The 13,679-nt window shown below is 48.2% G+C and overlaps 1 protein-coding gene across 2 annotated transcripts in view; it reads left to right on the top strand.

The window, feature by feature from the left end:
• The window catches only part of SLC38A9 (solute carrier family 38 member 9), a 423,549-nt gene that overhangs the window by 16,795 nt on the left and 393,075 nt on the right, over positions 1-13,679 (top strand). For both annotated transcript variants that reach the window (XM_063962241.1, XM_063962231.1), the window contains exon 2: positions 13,250-13,376. In XM_063962241.1, coding sequence (XP_063818311.1) covers positions 13,250-13,376 — 127 coding nt within the window. The remainder of the gene's footprint in view (positions 1-13,249; positions 13,377-13,679) is intronic.

The raw sequence follows: 13,679 nt of genomic DNA, 5'->3' as shown, positions 1-13,679 counted from the left end.
TGAATCTCATGCTGAGTGCTGGAGAAAATCTGTGGAGGATGTGATTTTTCAGGGCTCTGTTCTTCCATCCGCAGGCGACCCCTCTGGGTCACATAAGAGACCATTTGCGAATATTGTGAATACTGATAACGACACGGACACTGATTCTTGTGTCGACGATAGTAACTCTAGAGAAATAGATCATAAATTGGCAAAAAATATACAATATATGATTGTATCTATAAGGGAAGTTCTGGAAGTCACGGTAGAAGGCCTATTTCTATAAAGAAAAGAAATCTAAGGTCACTTTCCCTCCTTCCCACGAGCTTAATACTCTCTTTGAAGGGATGTGGGTGAATCCCGAAAATAAATTTTGTATTCCCAAGAGAATTCAGATAGCTTATCCTTTCCCGGTGGAGGACAGGAAAAAATGGGAGTCACCCCCTGTGTTAGACAGTGCACTGTCCAGGTTGACAAAGAAGGTAATTCTCCCTGCACCTGGCACGGCTTCACTAAAAGAGCCGGCAGACCGAAAGATGGAAACTACATTGAAATCCATTTATGTTGCCAGTGGTACGCTGCTCAGGCCCACAATTGCTTGCGCGTAGGTGAGTCGCGCTATTGAAAAATGGTCGGAAAGCGTGTCATCAGAAATTGACACGATTGATAAAGATGAGATACTCCTTAAGTTAGGGAATATCAAAGACGCTGCCACATACATGCTAGAAGCGAAGAAGCAATGAAAGATATTAGACTCTTGAGTTCACAAGCCGCCACCATGGCAGTATCTGCTCGGCGGGCGTTGTGGATTCGCCAGTGGAATGCGGATGCAGATTCCAAAAGAAATATGGATTTGGCGATGGACTGGATGCGTTAGTCTCGGCGGCTACCGCAGGTAAGTCGACATTTTTGCCCTCTGTGCCTTCACCGGCAAAAAAGACATATCACCCGCACATGCAGTCCCTTCGGCCCAATAAATACAAAAAAGCGAGAGGTTCCCCCTTCTTTGCGGGTAGGGGAAGGGGAAAGGGAAAGAAGTCCACAGCGGCTTCAGGTTCCCAGGAGCAGAAGTCTTCCCCTACTTCTGCCAAATCTTCAGCATGACGCTGGGGCTCCTTTGCGGGAGGCCGCTCGGGTGGGGGCACGTCTCAAACTGTTCAGCCAAGGTTGGATTCTGTCTGGCCTGGATCCCTGGGTGTTGCAAATAGTGTCCCAGGGATACAAGCTGGAGTTTCAAGACGTTCCCCCATGCCGATTTTTCAAATCAACCTTGCCAGCTTCTTTTCCAGAAAGGAAAACCGTAACAGCGGCAATCCAAAAATTATGTCCGGATCAGGTCATAGTCCTGGTACCTTTGTCACAATAAGGGGAGGGGTTTTATTCAAGCCTATTTGTAGTTCCGAAGCCGGATGGCTCGGTCAGACCGATCCTAAACCTAGAAAATCTGAATCTCTACTTGAAACGATTCAAGTTCAAAATGGAATCACTGAGGGCAGTGATTTCCAGTCTGGAGGAGGGGGACTACATGGTGTCAGTAGACATAAAGGATGCTTACCTGCATGTTCCCATTTATCCTCCTCACCAGGCTTATCTGAGATTCGCGGTTCAGGATTGCCATTACCAATTCCAGACGTTACCTTTCGGTCTCTCCACGGCGCCGAGGGTATTCACCAAGGTGATGTCGGAGATGATGGTTCTCCTGCGTCAAAAAGGAGTCAATATAATTCCTTATCTAGACGATCTCCTGATAAAGGCGAGATCCATGGAGCAGTTGTTACAAAACATCACACTCTCCCTGTCAATACTCCAACAATACGGTTGGATCATAAATTATCCAAAGTCACAGTTGGAACCGACGACAAGATTGTCTATTCTCGGGATGATTCTGGACACAAAAGTTCAGAGAGTGTTTTTTCCGGAAAAGGCTCTGGAAATCCAGAAAATGGTAAAACAGATATTGAAACCATCAAGTGTGTTGATCCATCAGTGCATTAGGTTGTTGGGGAAGATGGTGGCGGCCTACGAGGCCATGAAGTTTGGCAGGTTCCATGCCAGAGTATTCCAGTGGGACCCGTTGGACAAGTGGTTCGGGATCCCACCTACACATGCACCGGAAGATAATCCTGTTGTCAAAAGCCAGGATTTCGCTCCTGTGGTGGTTACACAGTTCTCACCTACTAGAGGGACGCAGGTTCTGGATTCAGGACTGGGTCCTGGTAACCACGGATGCAAGTCTCCGAGGCTGGGGAGCTGTCACTCAGGGGGAAAGCTTCCAAGTAAAATGGTCAAGTCAGGAAGCCTGCCTTCACATAAACGTGCTGGAATTGAGAGCCATTTACAACGGCCTTCAACAAGCGGTACATCTTCTTCAAGATCATCCCGTGCAGATCCAGTCGGACAATGTAACAGCAGTCGCGTACATAAACAGGCAGGGCGGAATGAAAAGCAGAGTGGCAATGGCAGAGGTGACGAAGATCCTCCTCTGGGCAGAAAGACTTGTAAAGGCTCTGTCGGCAATTTTCATTCCGGGAGTAGACAACTGGGAAGCAGACTTCCTCAGCAGACACGATCTCCATCCAGGAGAGTGGGGCCTCCACCAAGGAGTCTTCGCAGAGGTGACAAGTCTTTGGGGAGTTCCTCAAGTAGACATGATGGCATCTCGTCGCAACAAGAAGCTTCAGAAATATTGTTCCAGGTCGAGAGACCCTCAAGCAATAGCAGTGGATGCGCTAGTGACCCAGTGGGTATTCCGGTCAGTGTATGTCTTCCCTCCACTTCCGCTGATCCCAAAAGTTCTCAGGATCATAAGAAGAACAAGGGTTCGAACAATCTTGATTGTCCCAGACTGGCCAAGGAGGGCTTGGTACCCAGATCTTCAGGAGTTGCTCATAAAAGATCCTCAGCCTCTTCCTCTTTGCGAGGACCTGCTGCAGCAGGGGCCGTTCGTTTATCAAGACTTACCGCGGCTACATTTGACGGCATGGCTGTTGAGCGCCGGATCCTAGCCCGAAAGGGTATTCCAAAGGAAGTCATCCCCACCCTTATTCAGGCCAGGAAAGGAGTAACGTCGAAACATTACCACCGTATTTGGAGAAAATGTGTGTCTTGGTGTGAATCCAAGAAGGCTCATACGGAGGAGTTTCAGTTGGGACGTTTTCTCCATTTTCTGCAGGCTGGTGTGGAGGCGGGCCTCCTATTGGGGTCAATCAAGGTCCAGATTTCGGCCTTGTCAGTGTTCTTCCAAAAACAATTGGCCTCTCTTCCAGAGGTTCAGACCTTCGTGAAAGGGGTTCTGCACATCCAGCCTCCATTTGTGCTTCCAGTGGCACCATGGGACCTTAATGTGGTGGTGCAGTTCCTTCAATCGGATTGGTTTGAGCCTCTACAAGAGATAGAGTTGAAGTTTCTCACTTGGAAAGTGGTGATGCTTTTGGCATTGGCATCCGCAAGGCGGGTGTCTGAATTGGGGGCCTTGTCTCACAAGAGCCCTTACCTGATCTTCCATGGAGATAGGGCAGAGTTGTGAACTCGTCAACATTTTCTTCCAAAGGTGGTTTCATCTTTCCACATAAACCAACCTATTGTGGTGCCAGTAGTTACTGACACGTTCACTGAGTCAAAGTCTCTAGATGTGGTTAGGGCTTTGAAGATTTATGTCGCTAGAAGAGCTCGAATACGGAAAACAAAGTCTTTGTTTTGTCCTGTATGATCACAAGATTGGCTGTCCTGCTTCCAAGCAGACTATTGCGCGTTGGATCAGAGGTACGATTCAGCATGCTCATACTATGGCTGGATTGCGGTTACCGACGTCGGTGAAGGCCCATTCCACTAGGAAGGTGGGCTCATCCTGGGCGGCTGCCCGGGGTGTCTCGGCATTGCAACTTTGCCGAGCAGCTACTTGGTCGGGGTCAAACACATTTGCAAAATTCTACAAGTTTGACACCTTGGCCGATGAAGACCTCAAGTTCGGTCAGTCGGTGCTGCAGGGTCATCCGCACTCTCCCACCCGTACTGGAGCTTTGATGTAAACCCCATGGTCATGAAGTGGACCCCAGCATCCTCTAGGACGTATGAGAAAACAGGATTTTAATACCTACCGGTAAATCCTTTTCTCCTAGTCCGTAGAGGATGCTGGGCGCCCATCCCAGTACGTACCTTACCTGCAGTTTTTGTTATTAGAGTTACACAAGTTGTGTTATATTAGTTTCAGCATGTTGCTGTAATTGATTCATGCCTGTTGGCGTGTGTTCTGTTGAATGCCATGTTGTGCGGCATAATTGAGGTGTGAACTGGTATGTATCTCACCACTAGTTTAAAGTAAATCTTTTCCTCGAAATGTCCGTCTCCCTGGGCACAGTTCCTATAACTGAGGTCTGGAGGAGGGTCATAGAGGGAGGAGCCAGTTCACACCCATTGAAAAGTCTTAAGAGTGCCCATGGCTCCTGCGGAACCGTCTATACCCCATGGTCATGAAGTGGACCCCAGCATCATCTACAGACTAGGAGAAAAGGATTTACCGGTAGGTATTAAAATCCTTTTTTTGTTGTTTACAGTTCTCACTCTTTGATCACAGCCCAAAACTGCTACAAGAAGGTGATAAACGATTACTACACTATAAAACCCTTTGTAATGCTATTTTCATATAGGCCCTCATTCCGAGTTGATCGCTAGCTGCTTTCGTTCGCAGCTAGAAAAAGCGGAACTTCTGCGCATGCGTATGGTGCGCGTCGTAATTTCACACAAAACTATGCAGTTTCACACAAGGTCTAGCGACGGTTTTCAGTCGCTCTTTTGATCGGTGAGTGATTGACAGGAAGTGGGTATTTCTGGGCGGAAACTGACCGTTTTCGGGGATTGTGTGTAAAAACGCAGGCGTGCCCGATAAAAACGCAGGACTGGCTGGAGAAACAGGGGAGTGGCTGGCCGAACGCAGGGCGTGTTTGTGACGTCAAAACAGGAACTGAACAGTCTGAAGTCATTGCTAGCTAGGAGTAAGTTTCGAGCTGCTCAGAAAATGCACAATCTTTATTTGGAGCAGTTCTGCCATCCTTTCGGTCGCACTTCTGCTAAGATACACTCTCAGAGGGCGGCGGCCTAGCGTTTGCACTGCTGCTAAAAGCAGCTAGCGAGCGAACAACTCGGAATGAGGGCCATAGATGGGTTTCCCAGCAGTCATTTTTCAAACAAGACAGTCCTGTACTCACGGAAGAAAACATGCACGATTGAGCTGTTTTAAAGTGCCATCATAGCAAGCAGACATGTGGGGCTATTTACTAAGCCTTGGAGAGAGAGAAAGTGGACGGAGATAAAAGTACCAGCCAATCAGATCCTAACTGCCATGTTACAGGCTTTGTTTGAAAAAGGACAGTTATGAGCTTGTTGGCAGTACTTTATCTCCATCCACTTTATCTCTCTCCAAGTCTTAGTAAATATACCCCATAATGTCTTAACCATGTGGCTTTTTCCTTATTTCTCATTCATCCATAGGGGATACTGGGATGTTATGTACAGTGGGGTATAGATGGGTCCTTGAAGCTGGTGCACTTTAAATATTTCAAACTGAGTGTGTGTGCTAGCTCCTCCCCTCCATGCCCCCTCCCATCAGATCAGTTTTAGAAAAAGTGCCCTCAGAGCGAGTCAAACAAGGCGCCATATCAGGCGAAAACGGGGGAGGAGCGTATATCACTGGCATTTTCTGTACAATGCAGCGCCATTTTGAGACTTCTTCCAGCAGCCAGATATTGCAGAGAACACGCTAATGCAGCAGCTGACAGCCTGTGGGGACCTCACATTTTGCATTTTGCCATGTGTAATATAATAGTAAATAACATTAGTCATATATTCATTTGCCTAAATATACACAATGGATCTCTTCATGTTCATTAATCTGCTTTAGTATGAACATCTGTTTATTTTTATAAAATTTTTATTTTATTTTATATTCATTAAGGGTTTAGTAGTGTTACTATGGGTTGACTAAGGGCCTGCTTCAGAGTTATAGGCTATGCCAATGTTTTCTCAGTTGAGCGATTATTGGCAATCTGTGCATGCATCATGAGGGCCCCATACACTACCGCGACATGTCAGACGGACATGTCGCGGGCGATCACCCTCCGCAGCCTCCCGGGGGGCAGGAGCGCCCACGATACATTGTATGCTGTCCTTTTGCATACGATGTATCTTGGGCGATCCCATCCACACCTGTGGGGTCAGACCAGATTGAATGTGCAGCACATTCAATCTGGAGGATCCGGTCAGATGCTCACGGGAACGCGCATTGGATCAGATCGGATCAGAAACGCCCCCAAAATGCCCGATTTCATCCGATATTTCGGGCCGAATGCCTGAAATCGGATGAAATCGGGCATTATAGCTCTAATGTATGGGGCCCTTAAGTCGCACTGCGCACCCATCAAGATACCTTAGTGATGCTGCTTACAGTGAGGATTTATTCACAAAGTGACTGACAGTCAGGAGGAAACAGGGAGTGGCGACAAAAATGCATGTCGTGACCGTTCTGGGGGCGTGTTTCAGACTGCGACCTTGTACGCAGAAAGCATGGCGTCTGCGTCTCAACACACACAGCCATTCTGCGAGTCCACAGGGGTATTCAGATGGTCGCTTTTCGAAGCATCTGTGACCGACGCTGTCTCTGTGTACGCAGATGCTGAGATTTGTTAGGTCACCAGTAGGCATATCAATCTATATCCAGGAGCCAGCTCCATAGGCTTATTTTTACACAGCAGCCGTGTACAGGATGACAGCTGTGAATGCATTAGCTACGTCTCTGACTCAGGCCCTCAGTTACAGTGAGTGATTCAACACGAATGATCTTAGGTAAAGGTAAAAGATCTGTTTTCAGCTATAAGTTCTGTAGTACCTTATGTGTCCAGTCTCTCCTCTTTTATCACATGTGGAACAAGCTTTTAAATACATTAATGGGGCAGATGTATTAAGCCTGGAGAAGTGATAAAGCAGTGATAAGCGCAAGGTGATAACGCACCAGCCAATCAGATCCTAACTGTCAATTTACATATTGGAGCTGATTGGCTAGTGCGTTATCACCTTGCACTTATCACTGCTTTATCACTTCTCCAGGCTTAATACATCTGCCCCACTTTTCTGTATACACAAGTGAAACAATCTAATTGATCGGAGCACTAATTATCCCACTTGTTCAAACAGGACAATCAATAATGTGTGCAATTATTATTATTATCTTATATTTCTCTGACGTCCTAGTGGATGCTGGGGACTCCGTAAGGACCATGGGGAATAGCGGCTCCGCAGGAGACTGGGCACAGCTAAGAAAGATTTAGGACTACCTGGTGTGCACTGGCTCCTCCCACTATGACCCTCCTCCAGACCTCAGTTAGAATCCTGTGCCCGGCTGAGCTGGATGCACACTAGGGGCTCTCCTGAGCTCCTAGAGAGAAAGTATATTTTAGGTTTTTTATTTTACAGTGAGATCTGCTGGCAACAGACTCACTGCAGCGAGGGACTAAGGGGAGAAGAAGCGAACCTACCTAACTGGTGGTAGCTTGGGCTTCTTAGGCTACTGGACACCATTAGCTCCAGAGGGATCGACCGCATGGAACCGGCCATTGATGTTCGGTCCCAGAGCCGCGCCGCCGGCCCCCTTACAGAGCCAGAAACATAGAAGAGTCCGGAAAATCGGCGGCAGAAGACATCAGTCTTCACCAAGGTAGCGCACAGCACTGCAGCTGTGCGCCATTGCTCCTCATGCACACTTCACACTCCGGTCACTGAGGGTGCAGGGCGCTGGGGGGGGGGCGCCCTGAGCAGCAATAAAAACACCTTGGCTGGCAAAAATATCACAATATATAGCCCCAGAGGCTATATATGTGATAAATACCCCTGCCAGAATCTATTAAAAAGCGGGAGAAAAGTCAGCCGAAAAAGGGGCGGAGCTATCTCCCTCAGCACACTGGCGCCATTTCTCCCTCACAGCTCCGCTGGAAGGAAGCTCCCTGGCTCTCCCCTGCAGTCTACACTACAGAAAGGGTAAAAAAGAGAGGGGGGGGCACTAAATTTAGGCGCAATATACATATAGCAGCTATAAAGGGATATAATTTAGTTAATCCCTGTATTATATAGCGCTCTGGTGTGTGCTGGCATACTCTCTCTCTGTCTCCCTAAAGGGCTTTGTGGGGTCCTGTCTTCTGTCAGAGCATTCCCTGTGTGTGCGGTGTGTCGGTACGACTGTGTCGACATGTTTGATGAGGAGGCTTATGTGGAGGAGGAGCAGGTGCCTATAAATGTGTTGTCACCCCCTGCGGGGCAGACACCTGAGTGGATGGACTTGTGGAAGGAATTACGCGAAAGTGTCGACTCCTTCCATAAAAAACTGACGACATGCCAAATGCGGGGCAGCCGGCTTCTCAGCCCGTGCCTGCCCAGACGTCTCAGAGGCCATCAGGGGCTCTAAAACGCCCGCTACCTCAGATGGCAGACACAGATGTCGACACGGATACTGATACCAGTGTCGACGACGAAGAGACTAATGTAATGTCCAATAGGGCCACTCGTTATATGATTGAGGAAATGAAAAATGTTTTACACATTTCTGATGTGACCCCAGGTACCACAAAAAAGGGTATTATGTTGGGGAGAAAATACTACCAGTAGTTTTTCCCCCTTCTGAAGAATTAAATGAAGTGTGTGAAGTAGCGTGGGCTTCCCCCGATAAAAAATTGGTAATTTCTAAAAAGTTACTAATGGCGTACCCTTTCCCGCCAGAGGATAGGTCACGCTGGGAAACACCCCCTAGGGTGGATAAAGCGCTTACACGCTTATCAAAAAAGGTGGCACTACCATCTCCGTCCGGATACGGCCGCCCTAAAGGAACCTGCTGATAGAAAGCAGGAGCATCTCCTGAAGGCTATTATACGCACACTGGTATTATACTGAGACCAGCTATTGCTTCAGCATGGATGTGCAGTGCTGCAGCTGCGTGGTCGGATTCCCTGTCAGAAAACATTGACACCCTAGACAGGGACACTATATTGCTAAACATAGAGCATATTAAAGACGCTGTCTTATACATGAGAGATGCACAGAGGGATATTTGCCGGCTGGCATCTAAAATAAGTGCACTGTCCATTTCTGCCAGGAGAGGTTTATGGACTCGGCAGTGGACAGGGGATGCAGATTCTAAAAGGCACATGGAAGTTTTGCCTTATAAGGGTGAGGAGTTGTTCGGGGACGGTCTTTCGGACCTAGTTTCCACAGCAACAGCTGGGAAGTCAGCATTTTTACCGCATGTCCCCTCACAACCAAAGAAAGCACCGTATTATCAGGTACAGTCCTTTCGTCCCCAAAAGAACAAGCGGGGTAGAGGCGCGTCCTTTCTGCCCAGAGGCAGAGGTAGGGGAAAAAAGGTGCAGCATACAGCCAGTTCCCAGGAACAAAAGTCCTCCCCCGCTTCTTCTGCTAAGTCCACCGCATGACGCTGGGGCTCAACAGGCGGAGCCAGGTATGGTGGGGGCCCGTCTCAAAAACTTCAGCAATCAGTGGGCTCGCTCACAAGTAAATCCCTGGATCCTTCAAGTGGTATCTCAGGGGTACAGGCTGGAATTCGAGACATTTCCCCCCCGCCGTTTCCTCAAATCTGCCTTGCCAACGACTCCCTCAGACAGGGAGGCTGTGAATAGAGGCAATTCACAAGCTGTATTCCCAGCAGGTGATAATCAAGGTACCCCTACTTCAACAAGGACGGGGTTACTATTCCACAATGTTTGTGGTACCGAAACCGGACGGTTCGGTGAGACCCATTTTAAATTTAAAATCCTTGAACACATATATAAAAAAATTCAAGTTCAAGATGGAATCGCTCAGGGCGGTTATTGCAAGCCTGGAAGAGTGGGATTACATGGTATCTCTGGACATCAAGGATGCTTACCTGCATGTCCCCATTTACCATCCTCACCAGGAGTACCTCAGATTTGTGGTACAGGATTGTCATTACCAATTCCAGACGTTGCCCTTCGGCCTGTCCACGGCACCGAGGGTATTTACCAAGGTAATGGCCGAAATGATGATATTCCTTCGAAAAAAGGGAGTTTTAATTATCCCATACTTGGACGATCTCCTGATAAAGGCGAGGTCCAGAGAGCAGTTGTTGGTCGGCGTAGCGCTATCTCAGGAGGTGCTACACCAGCACGGTTGGATTCTGAATATTCCAAAGTCACAGCTGGTTCCTGCGACACGTCTACTGTTCCTGGGGATGATTCTGGACACAGTCCAGAAAAAAGTGTTTCTCCCAGAGGAGAAAGCCAAGGAGCTGTCATCTCTAGTCAGAGGCCTCCTGAAACCGAAACAGGTGTCGGTGCGTCACTGCACGCGAGTCCTGGGGAAAATGGTAGCTTCCTACGAAGCAATTCCATTCGGCAGGTTCCATGCCAGAACTTTTCAGTGGGACCTGTTGGACCAGTGGTCCGGATCGCATCTTCAAATGCATCGGTTGATAACCCTGTCTCCAAGGACCAGGGTGTCTCTGCTGTGGTGGCTGCAGAGTGCTCATCTCAAAGAGGGCCGCAGATTCGGCATACAGGATTGGGTCCTGGTGACCACGGATGCCAGCCTTCGAGGCTGGGGGGCAGTCACACGGGGAGAAACTTCCAAGGACTTTGGTCAAGTCAGGAGACTTCCCTACACATAAATGTTCTGGAACTAAGGGCCATTTACAATGCCCTAAGTCAGGCAAAGCCCCTGCTTCAAAACCAGCCGGTTCTGATCCAGTCAGACAACATCACGGCAGTCGCCCATGTAAACCGTCAGGGCGGCACAAGAAGCAGGACGGCGATGGCAGAAGCCACAAGGATTCTCCGATGGGCGGAAAATCACGTGTTAGCACTGTCAGCAGTGTTCATTCCGGGAGTGGACAACTGGGAAGCAGACTTCCTCAGCAGGCACAACCTCCACCCGGGAGAGTGGGGACTTCATCCAGAAGTCTTCCAAATGATTGTAAACCGTTGGGAAAGGCCACAAGTGGACATGATGGCGTCCCGCCTAAACAAAAAGCTACAAAAGTATTGCGCCAGGTCAAGAGACCCGCAGGCGATAGCTGTGGACGCTCTAGTGACACCGTGGGTGTACCGGTCGGTTTATGTGTTCCCTCCTCTTCCTCTCATACTCAAGGTACTGAGGATAATACGGAGAAGAGGAGTAAGAACTATACTCATTGTTCCGGATTGGCCAAGAAGAGCTTGGTACCCGGAACTTCAAGAAATGATCTCAGAGGACCCATGGCCTCTACCGCTCAGACAAGACCTGCTGCTGCAGGGGCCCTGTCTGTTCCAAGACTTAACGCGGCTGCGTTTGACGGCATGGCGGTTGAACACCGGATCCTGAAGGAAAAGGGCAATTCCGGAGGAAGTCATTCCTACGCTGATTAAGGCTAGGAAAGAAGTAACCACAAACCATTATCACCGCATATGGCGAAAATATGTTGCGTGGTGTGAGGCCAGGAAGGCCCCAACGGAGGAATTTCAGCTGGGTCGATTTCTGCACTTCCTACAGTCAGGGGTGACTATGGGCCTAAAACTGGGTTCCATTAAGGTCCAGATTTCGGCTCTGTCGATTTTCTTCCAAAAAGAACTGGCTTCACTACCTGAAGTTCAGACATTTGTCAAGGGAGTGCTCCATATTCAGCCTCCTTTTGTGCCTCCAGTGGCACCGTGGGACCTCAACGTGGTGTTGGGTTTCCTAAAGTCACATTGGTTTGAGCCACTTAAAACCGTGGATTTAAAATATCTCACGTGGAAAGTGGTCATGCTTTTGGCCTTGGCTTCGGCTAGGCGTGTGTCGGAATTGGCGGCTTTATCATATAAAAGCCCCTATTTGATTTTCCATATGGATAGGGCAGAATTGAGGACTCGTCCCCAGTTTCTTCCTAAGGTGGTATCAGCTTTTCACTTGAACCAACCTATCGTGGTGCCTGCGGCTACTAGGGACTTGGAGGACTCCAAGTTACTGGACGTAGTCAGGGCCTTGAAAATTTATGTTTCCAGGACGGCTGGAGTCAGGAAAACTGACTCGCTATTTATCATGTATGCACCCAACAAGCTGGGTGCTCCTGCTTCGAAGCAGACTATTGCTCGCTGGATTTGTAGCACAATTCAGCTTGCGCATTCTGCGGCTGGCCTGCCGCAGCCTAAATCGGTAAAAGCCCATTCCACGAGGAAGGTGGGCTCTTCTTGGGCGGCTGCCCGAGGGGTCTCGGCTTTACTACTTTGCCGAGCTGCTGCTTGGTCAGGGGCAAACACGTTTGCAAAATTCTACAAATTTGATACCCTGGCTGAGGAGAACCTTGAGTTCTCTCATTCGGTGCTGCAGAGTCATCCGCACTCTCCCGCCCGTTTGGGAGCTTTGGTATAATCCCCATGGTCCTTACGGAGTCCCCAGCATCCACTAGGACGTCAGCGAAAATAAGATTTTACTCACCGGTAAATCTATTTCTCGTAGTCCGTAGTGGATACTGGGCGCCCGTCCCAAGTGCGGACTGTCTGCAATACTTGTATATAGTTATTGTTACCTAAAAGGGTTATTGTTGAGCCATCTGTTGAGAGGCTCTGTTATGTTCATACTGTTAACTGGGTATAATATCACGAGTTATACGGTGTGATTGGTGTGGCTGGTATGAGTCTTACCCAGGATTTAAAATCCTTCCTTATTGTGTCAGCTCTTCCGGGCACAGTATCCTAACTGAGGTCTGGAGGAGGGTCATAGTGGGAGGAGCCAGTGCACACCAGGTAGTCCTAAATCTTTCTTAGCTGTGCCCAGTCTCCTGCGGAGCCGCTATTCCCCATGGTCCTTACAGAGTCCCCAGCATCCACTACGGACTACGAGAAATAGATTTACCGGTGAGTAAAATCTTATTTTATATGGCGCCACAAGGGATCCGCAGCGCCCAATTACAGATCACATAAATAAGCAAAAATAATAAAATAGGGACTTACAATTCAATACAATATAGGACAAGTACAGGGTATATAAACATAGCTTTGTCGGTAGACAGCACTGAAATAAGTATCAGGGCAGCAGAAAACCGAGGGATTTGGTGCCGTAAAGGGAGTATTGAAAAGAAGATAGGTTAAGTAAGAGATGTAAAAGCACATGAGGGAAGAGGGCCCTGCTCGTGAAAGCTTAAATTTACTTACAGAGAGAGCGAGGCTACGTTGGTTTGTGTGATTATGCATCCGATTTGGAGTTTTAAATCAAACCATAAAAGTTTCTCATTTCTCTGTAGGTTTGTTGCAATACCGACCTAAAGAACAGCCCAGTATGGATGGAGATGAGAACCCCCTCCTTTACCCGTCATTGTTTGAGGAATGTGCAACGAACCATTTTAGTCCTGCAGATGCTAGATCCCGGAGGTAAGAGTATCATTCAGTATACACTGATGTGCTAGAGTTGTACTTATAAAGTTCTTTTGTACTCACAAATCACATTTTAATGATTTCTCATCTGAATTAATCTGTGCTGATGTCAATAATAAGATTTTACTCACCGGTAAATCTATTTCTCGTAGTCCGTAGTGGATGCTGGGAACTCCGTAAGGACCATGGGGAATAGACGGGCTCCGCAGGAGACTGGGCACTCTAAAAGAAAGATTAGGTACTATCTGGTGTGCACTGGCTCCTCCCACTATGACCCTCCTCCAGACCTCAGTTAGGATA

This window comes from Pseudophryne corroboree, chromosome 1, assembly GCF_028390025.1.
Source record: "Pseudophryne corroboree isolate aPseCor3 chromosome 1, aPseCor3.hap2, whole genome shotgun sequence".
In the NCBI taxonomy this organism is placed as follows: Eukaryota; Metazoa; Chordata; class Amphibia; order Anura; family Myobatrachidae; genus Pseudophryne; species Pseudophryne corroboree.
Note: the sequence above shows the minus strand (reverse complement) of the source record. Positions and strands in the feature narration are given on the sequence as shown.